Genomic DNA, 20,819 nt, shown 5'->3' with positions numbered 1-20,819 from the left:
GCTGCTAATTATTGAGGACACAGAAGCTGAAAAGGAGTTAGCAGGGTCCATGTTCTCTTTTACATGTCTCTTCTCAGATTGATTTAACCAATTGTCAAGTCGCATACTAATTCTTGTAAGAGTGACAAAAGTTTTTTACTTAAACATTCATGACACTCTTACGCAATTGAGAATGCACTAGTTTGTCTGCTTCCCAGAAATATCTGTATTGCAGTAGCATGTACTCAACAAGATGCTAAGTCATAGATTGCAGTAGAAACTGTGACGAGGTCTAATCCATGTGGTGAAGCGAGATTTGAATTTATTCTTATTTGCTAGTTGTCCCTTCATAGCACTAAAGTTGTGGTAGTATTATGTTAAAGAAGCAGTACTGAACTAGAAAGTTGCCTGTTCTTACTGTTTTAGGTCATCTTCTTCCTAAAAACTGTCTTTTTCTATGTGTACACTTCCAGATGTATTCTCTGAAGGTGTAGCCAAGTGACCAGCTGAGCGGAGGGTGAGAAATTAGCTTGAAAATCTAAAAATGTGTTGACATCTGTTGGAATTAATAGCTTTCAGAGAAGCTTACCATGTCTCTCTCTGTCTTTGGCAGATACAAAGCAGAGAGCACTTTCTTCAGGGCCTTGCCAGGATGTTTTTATTGGCATTTTGCTTTTAGGGGGCAGTCTTGTTTGGATCTCCAGCTCACAGATACAGAGCATGCTGAAAAAGAAGATGATAATTTCTCAGTTACAGCCCCGTGTCTCCTCTGCACCCTCTAAGAAATTTTTGGAATATTAATTGTAAGAAGACAATGTAAAATTATCATGAAGTACCTGGAATTTTGCTTTCTAGGGTGAAAAAATACACTAGAAATAATTTGAAAAGGTATCTTGTATCTCGTTAACGAGACTTTTTTTTTTTTTTTTTTTTGGGGTGCTTATCAGAGATTCCTGGATTCACAGGAATGAATGTTCAGGATATAAACAATTATTTAGGGGTGTAGTGCTGGTACTCTCTAGCATGTTAAATTAATTTGAAATATCAAGAACCGTCTAGGATTTTGATTTCCTCACATCTGTTTTGGCTGCAAGTTACTTGATCAGGAATTGAGGTAAAGTATCTTAGCTACTGATTAGGTACTGATTCCATACTAAATTCTGTACTAAATAGAAAGAACATGAAAGGTCAACAAGAACGCTTTTAATTGCAACATGTTCATTTCAACTAAGAATTCTGCTAGCAAACAAGCTAATTCTATTGATGTTGTGTTGACAGGTTTTGAAGCTTTTTAAATTATTACACAGAACTCGGCAAGAAGTTTTTAAAAATGATACCAGAGCCCTTGAAGGTGAGATACTTTCTTTGTGTAGTGGATGCTTACCTTTCTGTGAAACTTTCTTCTCCAAGTACACAGAAAGAGAATTCTTAACATAATCTTCCTGTAAATTATTCCCTTCCATATTTTATAAGTAGTCATTGGGAAAACTTGTGTGTCCATAACCAGACATCCTTTAATTTGAAAGAAAAAAAAGAGTTGTTAGACTCAAGCCATATTTTGTAAGGAAAACAAATCTTGTTGATGTTCCTGAAATTTTTTTTTTGCCTTTTTTTTTTTTGTTAACTTGCTCTCTTCAGTCCAGGCAAAGTGTGTTTAACTGTACTAATCATTTGAGTTGATTCTCTTTAAGTACAGTTGCTTCTTGGGGGATAAGTACTACATTTTTAGTAAACCAACTTCTAGTTTTGGCTTCTGTATGTTAGTTATTTTTAAAGCTCAGAGTGCTAGATCGGCAATGATTTATTATTCCTGTGCCATTCAACTTAAAATACTGCATCACCTGAATTCCATGGAAATCTTACATTAAAATACTTCAGGCAGAGTGTACCAGAAAGGTGCTATAAAGGACTTCAGATTCTGAGCTGTTAGGCAGTGGCAAAGGCAAGATAGAATTTTTTGTTCATGCTTTAGGTTTTTTTGTTTACTTTATTTAGCAGCAAGACAAAAGATAAACGAAGAATTCAAAAATAACCAAGATGAGACATCTGAAGAGAAAATAAATGAGGTACTTATTTTTTTCATTGGGTTTTTTCCACTTTGCATAAGAATACTTATATAGGAGCTTTTTACTTGAAGGTTCTCTAACCTAATATGTAAGTACTTATTGAGACGTTGTGAGCGCCAGATGAGTTCTGAAAAGCTTTTACATGGCTTTTTGTTTATTGATACCTCCATTAGTATTAATAGTATGTTATACTATTTTGCACATACAAAAATACATAAGGAGAAACTGTCTTCTGGTAGTTCAATATGCTTATTTTGGAGCTTATAATAAAATTATGGAAAATAGTTTTATGTTGCTATTTTCATGTAAAGATTTCATATTCTTTGCTCATAATGTCTGTCTGAGCTCTGGTTACTTAAGTTTACTTGGTCTTTGTTGTATAGACAAGCGGAGAAAGATAAAGAAAAATTAAATAATCTTCTCAGTTACTGGCAGACATGAGAATTTATTTTGATTCCTGATCACAAATGAGGCACCATCTTTTGTGGAAGGCAAAAACCAGCCAAATTATCGTGACTGTTGTAATACAAAGGTATTAATTATACTGCTGGGGGGTTTTTGCTGCTTCTTTCGTCATGGTGCCTTAAAAGGAGTAGAACATTCTGTTAACTCACTATGTAAGTTCCTTTGCTCCTGTGTTCTCTTAACACGAGTAAAACTTACTGAGGCCTGAAATGAAACTTCCGTAATTTAGGTATTTTCAGTTCTTAACACTTAATTTAGTCCTTGTCATTCAGCCTTTTAACAGAACATATTTACACTGTTGTTGGGCACTAGTTGGAAGAAAGTGCCTCGACCTGTCCTTTGCAGAAGTAAATCTAAACTTTTGCACCATACCAGCCACTGGACAGTAACATGAATAGTTCTGAGCATTTAGTTAGGATGTTCTAGCATTTCTGCTTGTTATCAGGCCCCTGTAGTAATACTTCTGTGTTTGTGTTCCCAGTTTCTGATCTGTTAAATTGTATGTTCTTTTTGATATAAATGTACAGGAAAATACTTGCTGTAATTTTTAAATCTGTATTTGTTAGGAATGGCAATGTAAAAAATACACATTTAACTTTTTAATATGGGTTAATTGATATCTTGATTAAATATGTCAGTAGGAGAAATTCTAGACTTTCATCACAACTAGAGAATCCTAAAATAGCATGTAAGCTGTCAATTTTATTATGTATATACACTGAATAGGCTCGGATGCAGAGGAACTGAATCAAATGTTACACAGGACTTGTGAGAATTTGGGCACTTGCTTGCATAAACATGGGGCTGTTAGTGTTCTGCTTTGGACAGCCGCTAAAAATATGAGTATTGACCAACCAAATGTGCATTACTTTGCCAGAATAGAAAGCTGCAATATCTTCTGATAAGACATCAAATACTTAAGTTACGTAGTGACCTAAGGAGGCAGGAGTCACTATCTGCAGTATTAGAATGTGAGATGTGTTTGTTTTGGTTTTTTTCCTTTTACTAGCTTCTGAAAATAGCTTCGGATGTTGAAGTGATTCTCAGAACTTCAGTTATTCAGGCAGTTCACACAGATTCCGACAAACTATGTAAGTAAAGCTGCATGCTCAAAAGATGTTTTTAAATGTTGTTGTTCAGTAAATAAATATAAGGATTGAAAACTAAGTAAAGGGATAGAGAAGGCAGAAGTCTGTCTTGTCTGTCATTTCTCTTCCCAAGCACTTAACTGAAGCCTGTAGACTAATGTCATGACCTAGGACAGGTGGAGGTTTCAAATGTGCAAAGTTTCTACACAAATAGTTTGAAACATGGAGGCTGGTAGAAAAGAGGCAGTGATTGCATTTAATGCCCTCACTGAGAGAAGAAGTGATAACTTGGTACCTTAACTATTAGGAGTAACAAAAATTAGGTAGCAAGTTGGCATGCATGTACTGGCTAGTCATTCAGTGTATGTCTAAATGTAGTAGCCAAAGTATCTGTAGGTGCTTGCTCTACCAAATAGGTAGAAGCTGCCTGAGGAGAATTACCAAATGCAGTATGTACCATAGAATAGTTTTTTCTTTGAGGATTGAGTGTTCTTTTCCAAAACCTTGTTCTGACAACTTAAGTTTCAGATTATGCCTTGGAAGATTTGTGGCACAATGATGGCCTTGATGCAAAGCCTATCAAAATTCTGAAATTTTGGTTCCCGGTTTAGAAGTTCTTTTATCCTACAGTCAAACACAGGAGAGGCAGTAGGTTCCGCATACAGCTGCATGGTAGAGGATAGGAGAAATCTTCATCTGTGTACATTGTTACATTTCACTTCTGTTCAATGGTGTCTGTAATGCTTTGTAACTCTCAGTTTTAGATTTGGTGAAGCATGTAACTTTAGAACAGCCTTTATGGTCCAGGCCAAAGATATGTCTAGACCAGTGTCAAGTCTTCCACAGTGGTGTGAGGCAGATGACAGGAGAAGAGCGAGAACAGAGCAAGTGAACTTTCACATCTTCCAGATGTTTTCACCAGGCAGCCAGGGATGGTTTCTGTTTTAGTTATCCTCAGTGGGTTTTCCTCTCATGAACTTGCTCCTGTCAACCTATGCAAATTTCTTGCATCCAAGAACCTTTGACAAAGAATTTACTCTGGCTTTTATGAAGAATCACTTGCTGTAGTTTTGAATCTGGTCCTACTCTTCAATTACTATATATTTTCACCAAGCTATTCATGAGGTTTTGATCCCCTTATTGCCCCCCTTTTGTTTTTTCCCCTCTACAGTATAGCTTCTCTGTGAAACAGCAGGTGACCACAGTATTCACCTGTGGTCATTCTGTTGCTATCCTCTGCACCCTTTTCAGTTCTGCTGTGTCTCTCTTAAGATGATGAAGAGCGCTTCCTCAATGAGAGCTGAGCACAGTTATCAAGCTGTGGGCAAACCAGGCATTTGTACACACAATGATGGCACACTGTTTTCTCTTTCATTCTCAATTGGTTTCCTAGTCATTCCTAATTCTAAACCTCATTTTTGGCTGCTGTGCATACATATATTTATTTTTACAAAGTTATCTTGTATTTATTAAACTCATCTGAATAGTCGTAGTCAGTTTTGAACCTGTCACTTTCTTTGTGAAATGGTGGGTGGAGGGGGGGGGGTTGACCTGTGTGCATTGCATGTCTCTACATGTAATTTTGTCTGTCATTTTACTGGTTCTTCAGTCAAGTCTTAAGCTCGTCCTGCAATTCTTCAGAGTAAGCCATTTTCTTAAAGAACTTATTCAGGATGGTATCATTAAAAACATTCTTTTCCAGGTTACTTATAAATATGTTGAACAGAAGAGACACCAACAAAAATACCTGTAGAACTCCACCTTTGACATCCCTCCACTGGGAGACCTGTTCATTTATTTTCACTTCCTACAGTTTAACCAGTGACTTGTCCATGCAAGACCTTCTGTAATAATAAGGCTATTGTTTTCTTAAAAGCATTCACTGAGGGACTTTTGGGAATCCAAGCATGTTGTGGCAGCCCCCTGAGAGCTATTCAGAGAACTCCAGCAGGGACTGTAAGGCAGAACTTCTCTTGCAAAAGTCACATGAATTAATGTTCAAATACTGCTTTATATTCTAATACCATGTGAGTGTGTAGGGATGCAGTTAGGACAGGTAGAGCCCACCTGGAGTTGATCTTCGCAAGGAACATGAAGGACAGCAAGAAGAGCTTCTACAGGTATAGGGGGGAAGATGTGGGTCCAGAGCTGAATAGGGCAGGGGACTTGGTAACAGAGGACACAGATGAGATTGAGGTGCTTAGTACCTTCTTTACCTCAGTCTTTACTGCTAAGGTTTGCTTTGAGGAATTCTGGGCCTCAGACCACTGGGAATGTCTGGAGTGAGGATGACTTTTGGTAGAGGAGGAAAAGGCTAATGAACATTTTAACAGATGGGGCATACACAGATCCATGGGACATGGGTGGTGAGGGAGCTGGCTGATGTCATTGCAAGGCCATTCTCAATCACCTTTGAAAGGTCATGGTGATTAGGGGAGTTGGCCAAGGACTGGAAGAAAGCAAATGTTGCTCCTTTTTTCAGGAGGGCAAGAGGGAGGGTCTGGGAAACTGGTCAGCCTCACCTTGATCCCTGGGAAGGTGGTTGAGCTAATCCTGGAGGCTGTTTCCAAATGTTCTAAAACCAGAATGGGGTCTGGAAGTCGTCAGCAAGGATTTATGAAGGGGAGGTCTTCTCCGACCAATATGATACCCTTCTACAGTGAAGTGATGTGACTCAGCAGGCAAGGGGAAAGTAGTGGTGATTGTTTTGACTGTAGCAGAGCTTTAATGCTGTCTCTTAAAAGTTCCAGAAACAAAAAGTGATAGAATTGCCCCCACCTAATTTTACAGACTTCTTTGAGAAATAGTGGAATTTTCATTCAAAGCTAATAAAAAAAAAGCATTTTTATTTTACAGAATAAAGGTCATGGCAGTGAAAAAATGTTGTGGCCAGGAGCAAGATATTACTCAAAATACAAAAAAGCAGAAGATAAACCTGATGCTTAGCTTGATACTGTAGTGAAAGAGTAAAAGCAAATCTCTTTACAAAAGGAACATACAGACCTTTATACCATGGTAAATTGATCAGTAACAGAACATTATTTCTAAGGGCCATTCTCTGAGCAGGCTTCTAATGTGTTTGCATATTTTCTAAGAAAGCTTTTATTAGTCAGATAGCACTCTGAACTAGGCAATTCTCATATAGCTCTTACTATATTATTAGTGTCACTGATAGCACAGAGTATACCATTAGAAAATTTCTGAAACCAGAAATTCAGAACTTATTAGGGAGTTTAGATAACTGTCGCCATATTTTGATAGTAGTTTATCCTGAATAGCATAGTATGTGAAATTCACTGTGTGAAATTGTACCTATAAATGGGTGTGGTTTCCACTGCTGCTCCATTCTGTTGAATATCTCACCCTAGTGTTTCCATCCTTTCTTGTTTGTAAAGAAAAGTTGTCTGAGATTAAGAAGAGGAAAAAAGTTGGAAGTGGGACTTCAACTTCCAGTTGAATCAGTGGCTAGGTGTTGTCGTGGTTTAACTTGAGCCAGCGACTAAGCCCCAGGCAGCTGCTCACTCACTCCCCCCTGCTGGGATGAGGGAGAGAATCAGAAGGGTAAAAGTAAGAAAACTTGTGGGTTGAGATCAAGACAGTTTAATAGGTAAAGCAAAAGCTGTGTGCATAAGCAAAGCAAAACAAGGAATTCATTCAGTACTTCCCATTGGCAGGCAGGTGTTTAGAGCCATCCGCAGGCAAGCAGGGCTCCATCACGCGTAGCAGTTACTTGGGAAGACAAACACCATCATTGCAAATGTCCCCTTCTTCCTCCTTCTCCCAGCTTTCATTGCTGAGCACGATGTCAGATGGTGTGGGATATCCCTTTGGTCAGTTGGGGTCAGCTGTCCTGACTATGTCCCTTCCAAACATCTTGTGCATGTATATGATGAAAATACCAAGTGGATCTTCTCACTTGCCTTTGCTTTTTGGCACCTAGGAGCAGTTTCTGGCAGGAAGTTTGTTGTAGGAAATGCCTGTGTAGGTATATGAGTTTGCTTAGGCAGCACATTTGAACTCAGTTCCAGTACAGCTTTGATTAAGGAACTTTTAGCAGAATAAAATCAACCTTTTGATCCTTAATCTTTATGGTCTGTGGTAACTTTTATAGTGCCACTATAATTACAGTTAGCTCCGTCATTGCTTTTATGGTATCATCTTGTATTAAATGGGAAGCTTGGGGCAGATTTATTAACGGGGGGAAAAAAAAAGTGGAAGTGCAGCCCTACGGTGACTGCTTGAGTTGCTGTTTGTTGGCAAATAAAAATAAGTGACCTCCATTGAAAAGTTCATTTTTCATAGTGCTTCATCTTAGTTGCTACATGTTTGTATTGGAAACTTTGTAGGTGAAGGTTTACTCTGCTGTAATAGAAAGTATATTGGCCTATTTGAAAAAAGATGTTGTAAAATACTTACCTTTGGGCTGTATTTAAATTAGTATTATGCCCTTGCTTCATCCCAAGCCATCGCCCCCCCCACCCCAAAAAAGATTGAAGTGATCAATTGCTATGTTGTATGAAAGAAGAGCAGGGGTAAAAGAAGCTAGGTAAAATGTTTTAGAAACCTGTTGCTGCAGCTGGTTTCCTTAAGTGAGTGACTGTCAGAATCTTTTGACTCTATGTTTTTTCTATTATAGCAGACACTATACAATGTAGCTACACCTGGTGTTTTCCTCCTTTTTTTTTTTTTTTCCCAATCCTGCATCTCTAAAATAACTACTTAGTAACTGAAAAGAGTAAGCCAAAGACTTGTCTTAGACAGTGGGAACAAATATTGGTAAGGGGAACATTTTCTCTAATCAAATGAAATTATTCTGTGCTGTCAGAGAAGCAGTGCACAGGGCAATGTTATACTTTAAAAAGAATTTCAGATGCGGTGGTGTATAGTCATGTTGGGATTCACTGGTAAATCTTTAAAAAAAGATACTAGGCTGAGGTTTTCTTACTAAGGAGAAGACAATTTCAGTTAGGAGCTTGTTAATCAGACAATTTCTCTGATTTTTTTTTTAAATGTTCCAGTCTGAGTTAGGTTACTCAGTAATAAACAAATGTCTCTTCTATTCATTTAACTTTAATTTCAGATTAAGCTGATACAGTAGAGCTTACTTGTTTTTAATACACCACACATGCAGTATGTTCCAATGGTTTTGATTTCGTGTGTTGGCAGTGTATGCTCAAAACTTAACTTTGAAAAGGAAGGTCAAAAATTCTTCTTTCAATCTTTATTTGTTTGGACTTCTGTTTTTCAATACTTTGTATCCAATTCTGTTTTTCTTTGATATTTCTGTTTCATGTACCTATTCTAGGTGTGTAGAACAACTTTTTGTCCTAAATTTACTCAAGAGTATTTTATCTAAGAAAAGCACAATTGAAATTTTACTTAAAGCTCTTATAAACTTATTAAATGCATCAGTATCAGTACACAGATGCAAAAGGAACAAACCTTCCAGGAAATCAGTTTTCTTATAAGATATGGGATATCAGCGCACTTTGGACAGAATGTTACTTGTTACACACATGCAGACAAACAGACGCAGTTTTACAGGTTTACTGTACCTGTTGCAGCCATTTGACCTAGTCAAAGTACAGCATTATGATTTCAGGTGTTTGTGCTTCAGTTTTTGCTGCTGGCACAAATCCGACATGACACAGCTCCTTCCCTTCATGAAGAAAGGACAGGCTGATTTCTGAAGAGCTGGATGGCAATAACTTAGAGTCATGAAGAGGTTAATTAAAATAGTGTGTAATCAGACAGACCCTAACGCACTGCACTTTGGTGATGATACAGCAGCCATAATTTTCATTTGATGCTTTCTTTTCCTGTTGTTCTTTAAAACAGGCTTGACAAGGTGACATATCAGATTCCAGAGCACTGAGGGAGAGGGCTAAGTCAAATTTAGTATTCATTTTTTGAACTGTTGAAGTAAGCAATCTGATTCAGGCATGATAAAATTGCCATTCTCTTTCTTGCTGAAAGTTATGGCAACACTTTGCCACTTTTTATGGATTCTTAATGCTATTAAAATATTTCCAGTGCTTTTAAAAGGAAAAAGGGGAAGGCAATATTCTGACCAACAGATAGTAAAAATGTTATTATCATTTTTCTTGAGTAGATATCACAGTGCTGCTTGTACGTTACCAAGAGTTCAGATTCTCATTTCAGTAACCTAATTTTTTGTAGTAACCTTTTTTTTTGTAAGTGTAAAACCAACTTTCAAATTTTAAGTAGTATTTTCCATAAGATTATATTGTTATAGTTGTCTTTTTTTTCTATTACAGTGCTCATACCCAGGAAAGATCTGCTACAGGACAACACTCCTTACATTGATAAACCGACAAAAAAGCATGAATCCTGAGGAAAATATGCCCTTCTCCCCAGAAGGTTAATATCCTGTAAAAAGATCTCTGAAAACCAGTAGTGGATGCCTGTTTTAAAGCTAAATTTCAAAAACAGTTAAATATTGTTATCAGGAAAGCAGAGACTGAAACCAAGTTACTGATTTTATTGTGTGCTGTGATATCATAATGCATTTCTTCTGTGGAAGATACTAATACTTCCACAGAAACTCAACACACACAGTTCTCTTAAAAATACACTGCTGAGTTGTGTTACTTCAGCCAGGAATGTTTTTAATTATGACAGTTGTCTGACAGAGAGTGTTTCCTAGCAATCCAGAATTTTTCAAAACTAAATACAAATTAAATGCAGTGCTTAATCCTGATAATATTTATTTATAATTTTATTGTCAATCATATGCTGCTTTGAAGTAATGAAAAACCATGTTGTGGCATTTACCATTAAATTTATGCTTTGTACCAAAAGCATGATTTCTGAAGTTGTCCTTAATTGTACCTTTGTGATGGTAAATCCCTTGTGATGTTTTAGAGAGTTCTTAAGGTTTAGCTGAATAAATTATTCAGGTTTTACAGATGGGAGAGTGTGTGTGGGAGAGACCCCAGCCACAGCCTAACCTAACAATGTGGGTTTAGATCATATGGTTTATGAATTAAAGTTTTTTATCTTGCAATTGTAGAGTGACTTACTGAGGCATTTTCCAAAGAAAAGAGGCTTGTTGCTCAGTTGCAAGCCACCTGACTTGCCTAGAGTGAATTTATGGTGAATTTATTTACCAAGACCTTATCACTTCCATTTTTTTAAAGGAGACTTACTTGCTCCTTGTGGAGTTCATCACAATGATCTATTCACTTCCATTTTAATTGGATAGATACAACTACAGTGATACATAGAATCTTCTCTGCGTGAGATGAGTAATAGGCACCATGCTAGGATCTAAATACCTCACACAGGAGTGAGGTAGCCCAGTAATACCTCTTAGCTCTATTTCAGGTCCCAGTGATCCTGTTTATTTTTCATAAGCCTCCAAGATGTCAATATTGCATATCCGTGTGGGTTCTGACATGGCTTCACTGACCGAGTAAAACAGAAAACTAGTGCCTGCATTTCCTCACACAGCACACCAGTGCGGTAAGTGCTCCTTTCGTTCAAACTGTTGCCTCTGGCTGCCACGGGCAGGGCAGGCAGCAGCAAATACATTGTCAGTAACCCTCTTTCAATTGCACTGATGCTCCCTGCATCGTAGCTAGAAGGCAGCGGGCAAATTATGGGAGGTAGAGTGACAGGAATGGAGTTCTTGCTATCTGTTGCGGTCTAGTGTCTCCACTACAAAACAATGTCTCGGTCTGTCGGGGATGTGCTGTTCAAGGTCTCTTGTGTTGTTTACTTCCCTAAGGAATGTCTGATTTCTCATCCCTCCCTCTGCAGTCTGCCTACAGGCTTCTTTTTTCCATAAGGAGCATGAGAGAGGGGTATGCAAGGGAGAGAAAAGAGAAGGTAGTTGCAGCTGTAAAGAGAAGACAAAACAGAACATTACCTCAAGCGAAATGACTAATTTTTGAGCAGAAATAATTAAATGGACCTGGCAAGAATGACAAATTTTACAAGAATTAAGGTATGCATCCCATGACACATTGGAATCGGGGGGGAATTAATCTCTCATCGACCCCTTGCTTTAGGCTATGGGTGTAGTGTATTACTGATTTTATCCTTCAGATTGATTTCATAGAACTAAGGCCTGGTAGGTCTTCACTCTCTTAGTAGTGATGTAAAATAGTATTGCCTGTTACCATGCAATGTATATACTAGAAGACTTAGTGATGTCAACAGTAGATGGCGGTCTTCTGTATGATATTTGAGGAAACCGCATGTGGGGGAACTCTTCACGTGACTATTGCTTCGGTGTTTTTCTGCTGTCTTGTGTTTCAGGTTTTTATTTTTAACAAGAATTAACACATTAATAGTGCAGAAATGTCAACTTACAGGATCAAGCTTGGGATTTGACAGGCATTTATGTGCTTCATCTTACCTAAATCTTGAATACTTGTAATAAAAATACAGAATCAGTCACCTGAATAGCATAGACAACTGCTGAAAACAAAGGACATGATAAAAAGAAGTTGGTAGAATTCAGTGGCCTTCAGAAAAATTCTCCTTGCGCTTCTATGCAGTATGTTTATGGTCTGTGCATTAACATTCCATGTTCCTGCTGTCCTTGTGCATTCCTGGGCAGCAAGGACAAACTGACGTTTGCAGTGCTGAGATGAGGAAAATCAAGTTGATGATAGGCAAAAGACTGCTAATGTAAGAGACTGAGAGGCCTATTTGTTGCTCTTGTTTCAATGTGATCTTAAATAGGAATTCAGGGGGTATCCAGGCAAGGATAAATAGGAAGCCAAGCAAGGAACTGAGCCTAAAAGAATCTCAGAGTTGGTCACTATCTGGGCCCAGCAGGTGTTTGCTTTCTGCAAATTTAACTTTCCAACCTTGAAAGACTCTCAAAAACCTGCTTAATGAGCAGCTGGTAATTAAAGGCTTCTCTGTGCTAGTTGGTGGTAGTTGGTCTGTTCCTCTTCCCCTTACTCCTTGCTTACCTGTTGGTTCATGTTCCAGTACCCAGTCATCTCCCCAGCTTCCATTTCCATTTTTGTTTCACTCTGGATGTGAATCTATTCTTTATACTGTTGGCTTTGTGTTCATATATATCTTTTTTTTTTTCCTTAATAATAAATAATATTAAAAAGACAGGAAGTATTGTTGCATTCCCTCTGCAAAGTTTGAAGTGTTAGCTGAAACTGTTTAAAACATTACAGGGGCTTTCACTTAATTACTTGGGATGGGAAAAGGTTGATTCTTTACAACAGGAACTGTAATTTTTAATAGGCTCACAATAACACAATTCAATCACATTGAACTTTTTCAGGTTTACTGGAACTGCAGAATTTTAGAGCAGATGTATGTGCCTTTCTTCCAGAGTATGCACCATCAGTCTTAAAAGATGAGCCTTAAGGGTAACAGTTCTTTAAACTGTAGTTTAACTGTGTGAAACAAGGTGGCTTTTCTCATTGAGCAGGGCCAAATTAACTCCCTTCTCTGTTCCTGTGCACTTTGGTAAAGGAAGTATTTAGTTGTGATTTTTACAGGGAATGCTGTTGTACACTGCAAAGCACCTCCACAAAGAATTGTTCTGGAAGTAGCTTAGAAGTTAAACGTTTAATCTGGAAGAGTGGCTTGTACCTTCCCCAAGATGCCGAGTTCTTGGGCAGTTTTTCAGGTAATATGAGATCAACACGTGTGGCAACTTCAGTGACTAAATCTAGCATTAGGATTTATTCTTTCTCTTAGAGGTCATGCCAGCTGAAGGAGCTGAACTGGTCTGAATGCTGCATAGCATCAGTCCGGCTGGTATCACACTGAACCTGTAAATAAAGTAATTTAGCTTCAAGTACTGGCAGTTCTTTACACTTCCTTTACAAAAGGGAAAAAGAATATTGGCAATTGAAAACTAAAAATAAAGGCTGACCAACTTACAGGAAGAGCTGAGTCCTAGTACTTCCCTGCCTTAGATAACTCTTTCCAAACTACTTGCCATATTTAATCCTGAACTCTGGAGTTCAGTGGGCTGTCAAATCTTCGATCTTTAGCTTTATGGGAAATTAATCACTTAATGCAAAGGACAAATTGCAACTTGAATTCAGTATTAAGGCTGCTATTTTAGAGCGACACAGGTTTGATATTTTGCTAACTCTAGTAGAAATTCAGTCATCATTGAGTGTAAAATATGTGTTGCTTGTATGGGGTAAATCTGTGGTGTAGATATCCAGATCCCCAATTCTCTTGAAAGGCTTCCCTAGTGAAGCTTTTATGATAGCTTTATTCAGTTTTTTAGAAGTTTGTCTTGCCTGTGACTTCTTTTTTTTCTGCCAGCAAGAATAAATCTGAGGACAGGAAAAGAGAGGAACAGCACATCTTCACACTTTGATAAATAGCAGTAAGTTTAAATAATTTGCTCTTTTTAGAAGCACATATTTCCATTTAGTTAGCACTTCAATAATCTGGTATGCATCAGACGGAGGAGTAAAAGCATCTACTTTTCAAATTATGCGTTCCTTTTTCTCACAGTATGTGCCTCAGCTTCTCCTCTCATCTCCCCGAAAGGCTATGGCTTGAGTCCAGGATTAGTCAGGATTAAATAAACAGCCAGTGAAACTACAGTCTGTAGAACCTGGAAGGAAGGATGGTGTTCTCTGTGTTAGGCCATAAAAATGGGAACAGTTCCACCACTTCACCTGCAGCCCTGTTCTCTGAGGTCGGTGGCCATGTGCAAAGGTTGATGCAGCTGCCCCCAAACTGCCCCTTTCCAGCTGAAACCGTAGCTGAGCATGGGAATCTTGCCATTCTGCTCTCTGTGCAGTAGAATTGCTGTAGTGAAAACAAGCAGGCAGTGACCCATGCCACGCTCTGCACTTTTTCCAGTCCATTTGTAAAGGAAAAAATGAGAAGGTCGTTGCAATGCTTCCTTCCCTTCCTAAGTGCGTATTTAAGATAAAAATCTGTGGTCCATTGCTGTCCACCTGCAGGTGAGCCAGCACTGATGTTTCTGTGTAGATCTTCATCAGTCCATTCATACATTTTCTGTTTGGGAGGGCTGCTTTCCTCTGCCTCAGATTTCCTCCCGACCTGAAGTCAGTTTCTTGGAGGGTTTTTGGAGACTCAGCACAAACTCTGCCCATGAAAACAAGTGCATTTAAGGAAAAGGAACAAATCTGTCCTTTTCACAGTTAGGTTTGTCTAGCTATGCCACAACACAAAGAGTGTGGCTGTCAGGCTGTAATTCCTTTGGATGTGATTTCAAAGGCTACATATATAGGAAACTTTCTGTAGCAATTTGACCAACATGTTATACTGGATCAGCAGGGAAGAGACCTCCTATATAACAATGTAGTACTGAGGAAGGGCAAAGAAGGAATTCTTACCTAGCTGGAAACAGCCTCTGAAGAAATTTCCTTTTAATGTTAAGAACATGCCAGATTTTTTTGGTCACTAGTATTTAATTATGCATGTGGTTTCCTCAGTAAATTTCCTCTGAACATGCTTTGTGGAAATACAAAGTGGTCTGCAGTGGACCCTGCAGTGTTGTCCGACAGTGGCTGAGGTGAGGCTGGCTCCTGTCAAACCAATAAATTAAATGCAAAATGAATGAGCATATGAAGGAGGATGAGAGCATTAAAATTCATCGAAGGAAGAGCAGATGGAATAAAGGAATATCAAGGACAAATTTTGCACCAGTGAAACAAAAATGTCAATGTACTAAATGGTTCTTTAAACAATTTTCCACTATAAATAAATGTCAGATTTTCATTGTTTAATTATAGTCTGCAGTGCAGACTGGATGTGAAGGGAAGACTGATTATACGTGGACTGAAGAGGAACAGAGATATAATAAAGGCAAAGAATTTATTTAATTTGCACTTGATTATGTTTCATTGCAGTCATAATTAGGACTGCAGCATGTGCAGAAAGCAACTTCTTTGAAAAGAAGGATTTAGGGTCAATTATCTGTTTTGCAGCCATTTTTCTGTATAATACTGCCTAAGTTTTTGCTTTATTTCAGTTGCATTCAGTGGGAATTAGATAACTACATACTCAGCTGCAATCACTTGCAGAGACTTCTGCCTATATTTTTATTCTCGATGGAGAATGAAGGAAAATAATTTCCCCTATAAGGGAACTGCAAACCTCTTAAATGTTATAATGAGGAGGATCACACAAGAACTTCAGATGTACCCATACTACTTTCTGGCAACACTGTAGATATGCACACTTTAGGTAGTGAGCTCACAGCTTCCCACAATTTCATCAACATATGGAATTAAATAGCTAATAAGTGTGTTAGGTAAGAGAAAATGAAACATGGCAACTTACTGTTGGACTAACAATACAAATACTTTTTAAAAAAAGAAAAGAAGAAAGGACTTCAGAGGCTGTGAGGTTCATTTTACAATGCTGTTACTGTGTGTTTAGAGAGGAAGCCACGGAGAAAGGCCTCAGGCAGGCAGAACTGTGGCAGGCATGCTCCTCGGTGCTGCTTTGCTTTAGCGACTGTGTGAAACACAAAGTCCAGGGGATTTATGACTCCAAGGACAAAAGACCTGGGGCAGGTAAAGGGTGCATTACCTGCCTTTGTCAGATGGGAAACGTATGTTATGATGCGCTGGTTACATCAAATGATGAATCACACTTCAGAGCATGCTGCTAGACATACATCCCATTCCCCTGCAACAGATTCGTAGTTTGAAATTCTGCTCTAAGATGCATGTTGGCATTTCTTTCAGTGACTTTTAAACCATGTTTCAATGAATGTTTGAAACTACAAACACTTAAAATGGGGAAAAAGCATGTAATGCTGGCACATGCATTCCATCACCATTTCAGGGCAGAAGACCCCAAATATGCACGAACAGTGCAAAAAAACCCCAAACCACCAAACTAGGGAACAAAGTGTACAACATTGTTTCTGTAATCAAGACATCCAGTAAAGCTTGCTGCAGATTTCATCACCTTGTTCTTGTACAGTTCCATTTATTTAAAACTTAATTTTCTGGCAGATGAAGCAGTTACCTAAGTAATTTATTCAAATATACGGTAACTCAACCCGCAGAAGTTAAGTCAAGTGATCTCTCAGGGATTTCTCCGAAGTGCCATTTCCCCTAATCCATCTTAAAGAAAGAAAATAAATAGGGAAAGCTGGAATTATGAAGAAACAAAAAAAGTACAAAAGCATCTGAACTGCCTGTAACATCTGGCATGGTTTTGAAAGTAAAATCCTATTGAATCTTAGAAAAACAACCTTTTTGGAAGTAATGGGATTCTGTAATTTTAGCAAGAAGAAAAGAAATACTAAATATTTTGTTATTTTACGGATTATTTAGAGTACTGTTTCATATTTGGAAATTGCTAAGGGTTACTAAACAGGTGCAAAAAGCTACCATAATATTAATTAAAACAGATCAAGAAAGAATGTTTTATATCCATTCCAGTTTGAAATTAGGAATAACTAAACATTAGATTAGTTAAACAGTAATCTCCAAGGAAGTATCCATGTACATAAGATAATGAAGAGGAATGAGCTGTAGTTCTGGGTGGTGTAAAATAGCATGCTGTCACAATATGGCCACACTTTGAATGTATGCCCTCATAAGGTAAGGTAAGGCTGGGATGGTTCGTCAGCCTATAACTGGGGATAAGAGGACATGGGGAAAATACAGGCTGGGGACCAAGAAAAGCATGAAGTGCAGCTCTCACTGATGCTGGTTAGACTCTGTTCAGTATCTTCTCTCAGCAAAGTCCTACCTCCAGGGAAGGGGACCCCCTTTTTGCCAGGATATTTGGAGTCTCACCTCCCACAATGCTAAAGCACATGCAGTAGACACATTAGAATGAGTAAGAACGAGGACTCAGCTGGGTACTGGAAAAATAATGAGTTGTACCAGTTATATTATATGCATGTTAAAGTAATTCAGAAGCAATGTGTTCAACCACATTGAAGGCAGCAGAAGCTCAGAGGGAAGATGCTTCAGCCTCCACCATTGCTTACCAGAAAATTAGGAGACAAGGGAAGAGGGAGTACAAAAAAAAACCCGTGCTGCACGTGGTTCGGTGGAAGCACACCCCTCTGTAATACCCCCCTGTATCTCATGGTCTCTACAGCAGGAAGTTTTCTTGCAGTGTGACTTAAGATGAAAATTGTGTGAGCTGCTAGGCTTCTTCTTTTTTTTTTTCTCTTAATAGTTTGTGTATGAAAATTGAGCATTTGACTTCCCTTCAGGAACCCTGTGCAGAGCCAGTTCCACACATGTTGCAAAGTACTCACTGTTAACACTGTATTAGCATGGGTTATTTAATCCTTTACCCAGCAGATGGATTCTGAGTATTCTACCTTTGGAAAAAAGGGTAGTATTCAGCTAGAAATAAATATGCAGCTAGAAAACATTTGCAGGGACTCTGCTGATATTTCCACCAAGTTAAATGTGAGGAAACTCAATACCACTTGAATCAGTGGAAGCACTCCGCATATTCGGGTTCCTTTAGCAGCTATTCCAGGGTTGTGAGAGGATTTCTTGCAAGTCTGAAGTTCTCTTTCTGCTTACCTACATAGCGTTGGCCCACAGTGAACTCTAACATGGGTACAATAATTAGGTACAATTTCTGCCTAGGTGCAGAAAAATGTCTTTTTTCTCTGTCTTTTTCTTTCTGTTGGCCACCATCTGTCTTGGTCTTCTTCCCTCAAGACTTTTGTTGTTCTGTTGCTGTCTGAGAACCATAATGCTCTTTTTTTTGTCAACATACAGGGACAGATGCTAACAGCTGCAATCTCAGCTGATTCTTTTTGAGAGGTTGATGGTGCTTTCTGTCCCGGCTGACCTGCAAGAAGAGTTAACAGCAGCATGTTCTGTGCCAGACAGCTGCATATGCAACATGTAAATCATAGTGGATATCCTGAGTCCATTAAAACCAGAAAGGCCAGCGCTTCTTGTTGCCTTATCTTTAACCATCAATCTCACAACAAGCAAGTGGAATGGCGCTGTATGGAAATATAGGTTTAAAACCCCTGGGTGTGTAGCTCTCACCCACACCATTACTGCTGCAGCAATGGAAGAGGACTCTCAGTAAGGAGTGTCCTCCCTCCTTAAAGCATGACTTCATATGAAAATTCCAGCTCTGGCACAGGATTTGATCTGGTCAGCATTTGGGCAAATACTGCTTATATAAACAGCCCGATTAAATGCAGTGCCTAAAGGCTTGCAGAACTGGCAGCATGCTTTATAATGCGTTTGCCAAGGAAATAAGGAACTTGCGAGTAAGTATTTCCTGCCTTGTGCACAGAAGCCATCTCATTGAATTCATCTCTTTGCGTAAAGCAAGCAGGATGTGGCATAACCTTCAAAGTGTGCCAAGCTCTTGTTTGCACTGGGTGCCTTTGGATAAGTAGTACCCTAAAAGCAATACAGAAATCAATAGAAAGAATGTGTAACCGCTCATTTAACTTCTGGAGCCATTTTACATTTTTACCCTCGAGAATATCTATATAGATCTTCACCATGGTGATTGATTTCTTTTCAAAGAAAGTAGCTCTGTGGCTCATCTCTTGCATGTTCTATCTCTACTGACATTGTGGCTGTTATCTAAGAAGTGTATCTAGTACAGTTAGCGCTCTGTGTGTGTGTGTGCTTGTGCACACACATGTAGGATGGTAACAGTCCAAAAAGATACAGTCACAGAACAGCTGCAGAGAGCACCAGCAAACCCTTCTTCAGACCTTCTAACCTGCACTTGCACATGGCATTTTGGTACGGAGCAAAGGCTTGCACTAACGAGCGCTTGCACAGGTCTGCAGCTGTGAGCATGCTGCTTCAGAAAGCCAGGTTACACGCTGCATCAAGTGTTCTGATGTCCTTGGTTTGTAATGCTCATCTTGATGCCTTTACGTATGGTACATCAATGCTTTAACAGATATTACGTGACTTAAGGAGTAATTTGAACAGCGCGTGTGATTTTTTTTAACAGTACATTTGACATAATAAAGTATTCTCGTTTCTGTCCATCTGTGTACCTGAACATTCTCAGGTAACTTTAGATGAGCACAAACACATCAAACACAAACACTGACACACAGGTGTTTTATGGCTTTTGTCTGTGCTCAAGGCTCATTTACAGTATGTAATAACGTGTCCTTGCAGGAAAGACTGGAAAACTAGAGACCTGAATGGAGAACTGATCCTTGGCATTCTGGTTAAAAACCTGACTCCATATTTTAGAATTGCTTTCTCAGAGCTCCAGGTGGCAGACAGTATTCTGGCCAACTTCCAGCGGACCTTAAGGAGCCCGACCTCCTATCTCATGGATGAAAGTGGGTGAGGATGGCTCCTGCAAGTGGGGCAGTCCCTGGGGCACTGCTTGGAGAAGTGCGTGGCACAGGAGCGGGGAGGGCTGGTTGTGCCTGCAGCTCAGCCCACAGCTGCTATTACTGGCATTTAGGACTGTGTTGTGCTGGAATTGGCAGTGCTGCACTTTCAGTATCCTAGCCTCCCTGGCACAGTCATCCTCAGCCCCCACACTAGTCAAGTTTCAATATCCCAAATATTGCTGCTGCCTTAATAGCCTCTCCCATAATCGAGCAGGCAGGAGTAGGTCCTCCCAACATCATCTAGCACCTTGGTCACTAGAGCATGGTAGAGGCAAGAGGGCTGCAGGCTGGTCCCCAGCCCTGTTAAACAGGGGTGGTTAGCAACGCCCAGCCCTCTGCACAGCAGCTCTCAGTGTCTGAGCACAAGCAGAGGGAGGTAGGTACTGGGGGAAGACATGTGAGATGACGGGGGTTTATGGGAGACAGGCTTCGCCCCAGCATGAAGAGCTGGGTAAGGCAAAATTGCGGAAGATTTCTGAAAAGATCAGAATGCTTCCCAACGTCTCCCTCCAGACCCCTAGAAATCCACAGGGGTTTTGTAAGTGGGGCAGTCCCTGGGGCACTGCTTGGAGAAGTGCGTGGCACAGGAGCGGGGAGGGCTGGTTGTGCCTGCAGCTCAGCCCACAGCTGCTATTACTGGCATTTAGGACTGTGTTGTGCTGGAATTGGCAGTGCTGCACTTTCAGTATCCTAGCCTCCCTGGCACAGTCATCCTCAGCCCCCACACTAGTCAAGTTTCAATATCCCAAATATTGCTGCTGCCTTAATAGCCTCTCCCATAATCGAGCAGGCAGGAGTAGGTCCTCCCAACATCATCTAGCACCTTGGTCACTAGAGCATGGTAGAGGCAAGAGGGCTGCAGGCTGGTCCCCAGCCCTGTTAAACAGGGGTGGTTAGCAA

The 20,819-nt window shown here is 39.5% G+C and overlaps 1 protein-coding gene across 1 annotated transcript; it reads left to right on the top strand.

Moving 5' to 3' along the window:
• Window positions 1-1,089: 1,089 nt before the first annotated feature.
• Window positions 1,090-20,442, top strand: LYRM7 (LYR motif containing 7). Its single transcript, XM_035895022.1, is given in 6 exon segments — window positions 1,090-1,241; window positions 1,243-1,330; window positions 1,975-2,045; window positions 3,520-3,601; window positions 9,877-9,979; window positions 10,946-20,442. Coding segments are annotated over 5 exon segments (366 nt in total). The 5' UTR covers window positions 1,090-1,193; the 3' UTR covers window positions 9,954-9,979; window positions 10,946-20,442.
• The last annotated feature ends 377 nt before the right edge of the window (window positions 20,443-20,819 follow it).

The sequence above is a fragment of the Egretta garzetta genome, unplaced genomic scaffold (genome assembly GCF_000687185.1).
Source record: "Egretta garzetta isolate BGI_Z169 unplaced genomic scaffold, ASM68718v1 scaffold375, whole genome shotgun sequence".
NCBI lineage: Eukaryota > Metazoa > Chordata > Aves > Pelecaniformes > Ardeidae > Egretta > Egretta garzetta.
This window is presented reverse-complemented; position numbering and strand designations above follow the sequence as displayed.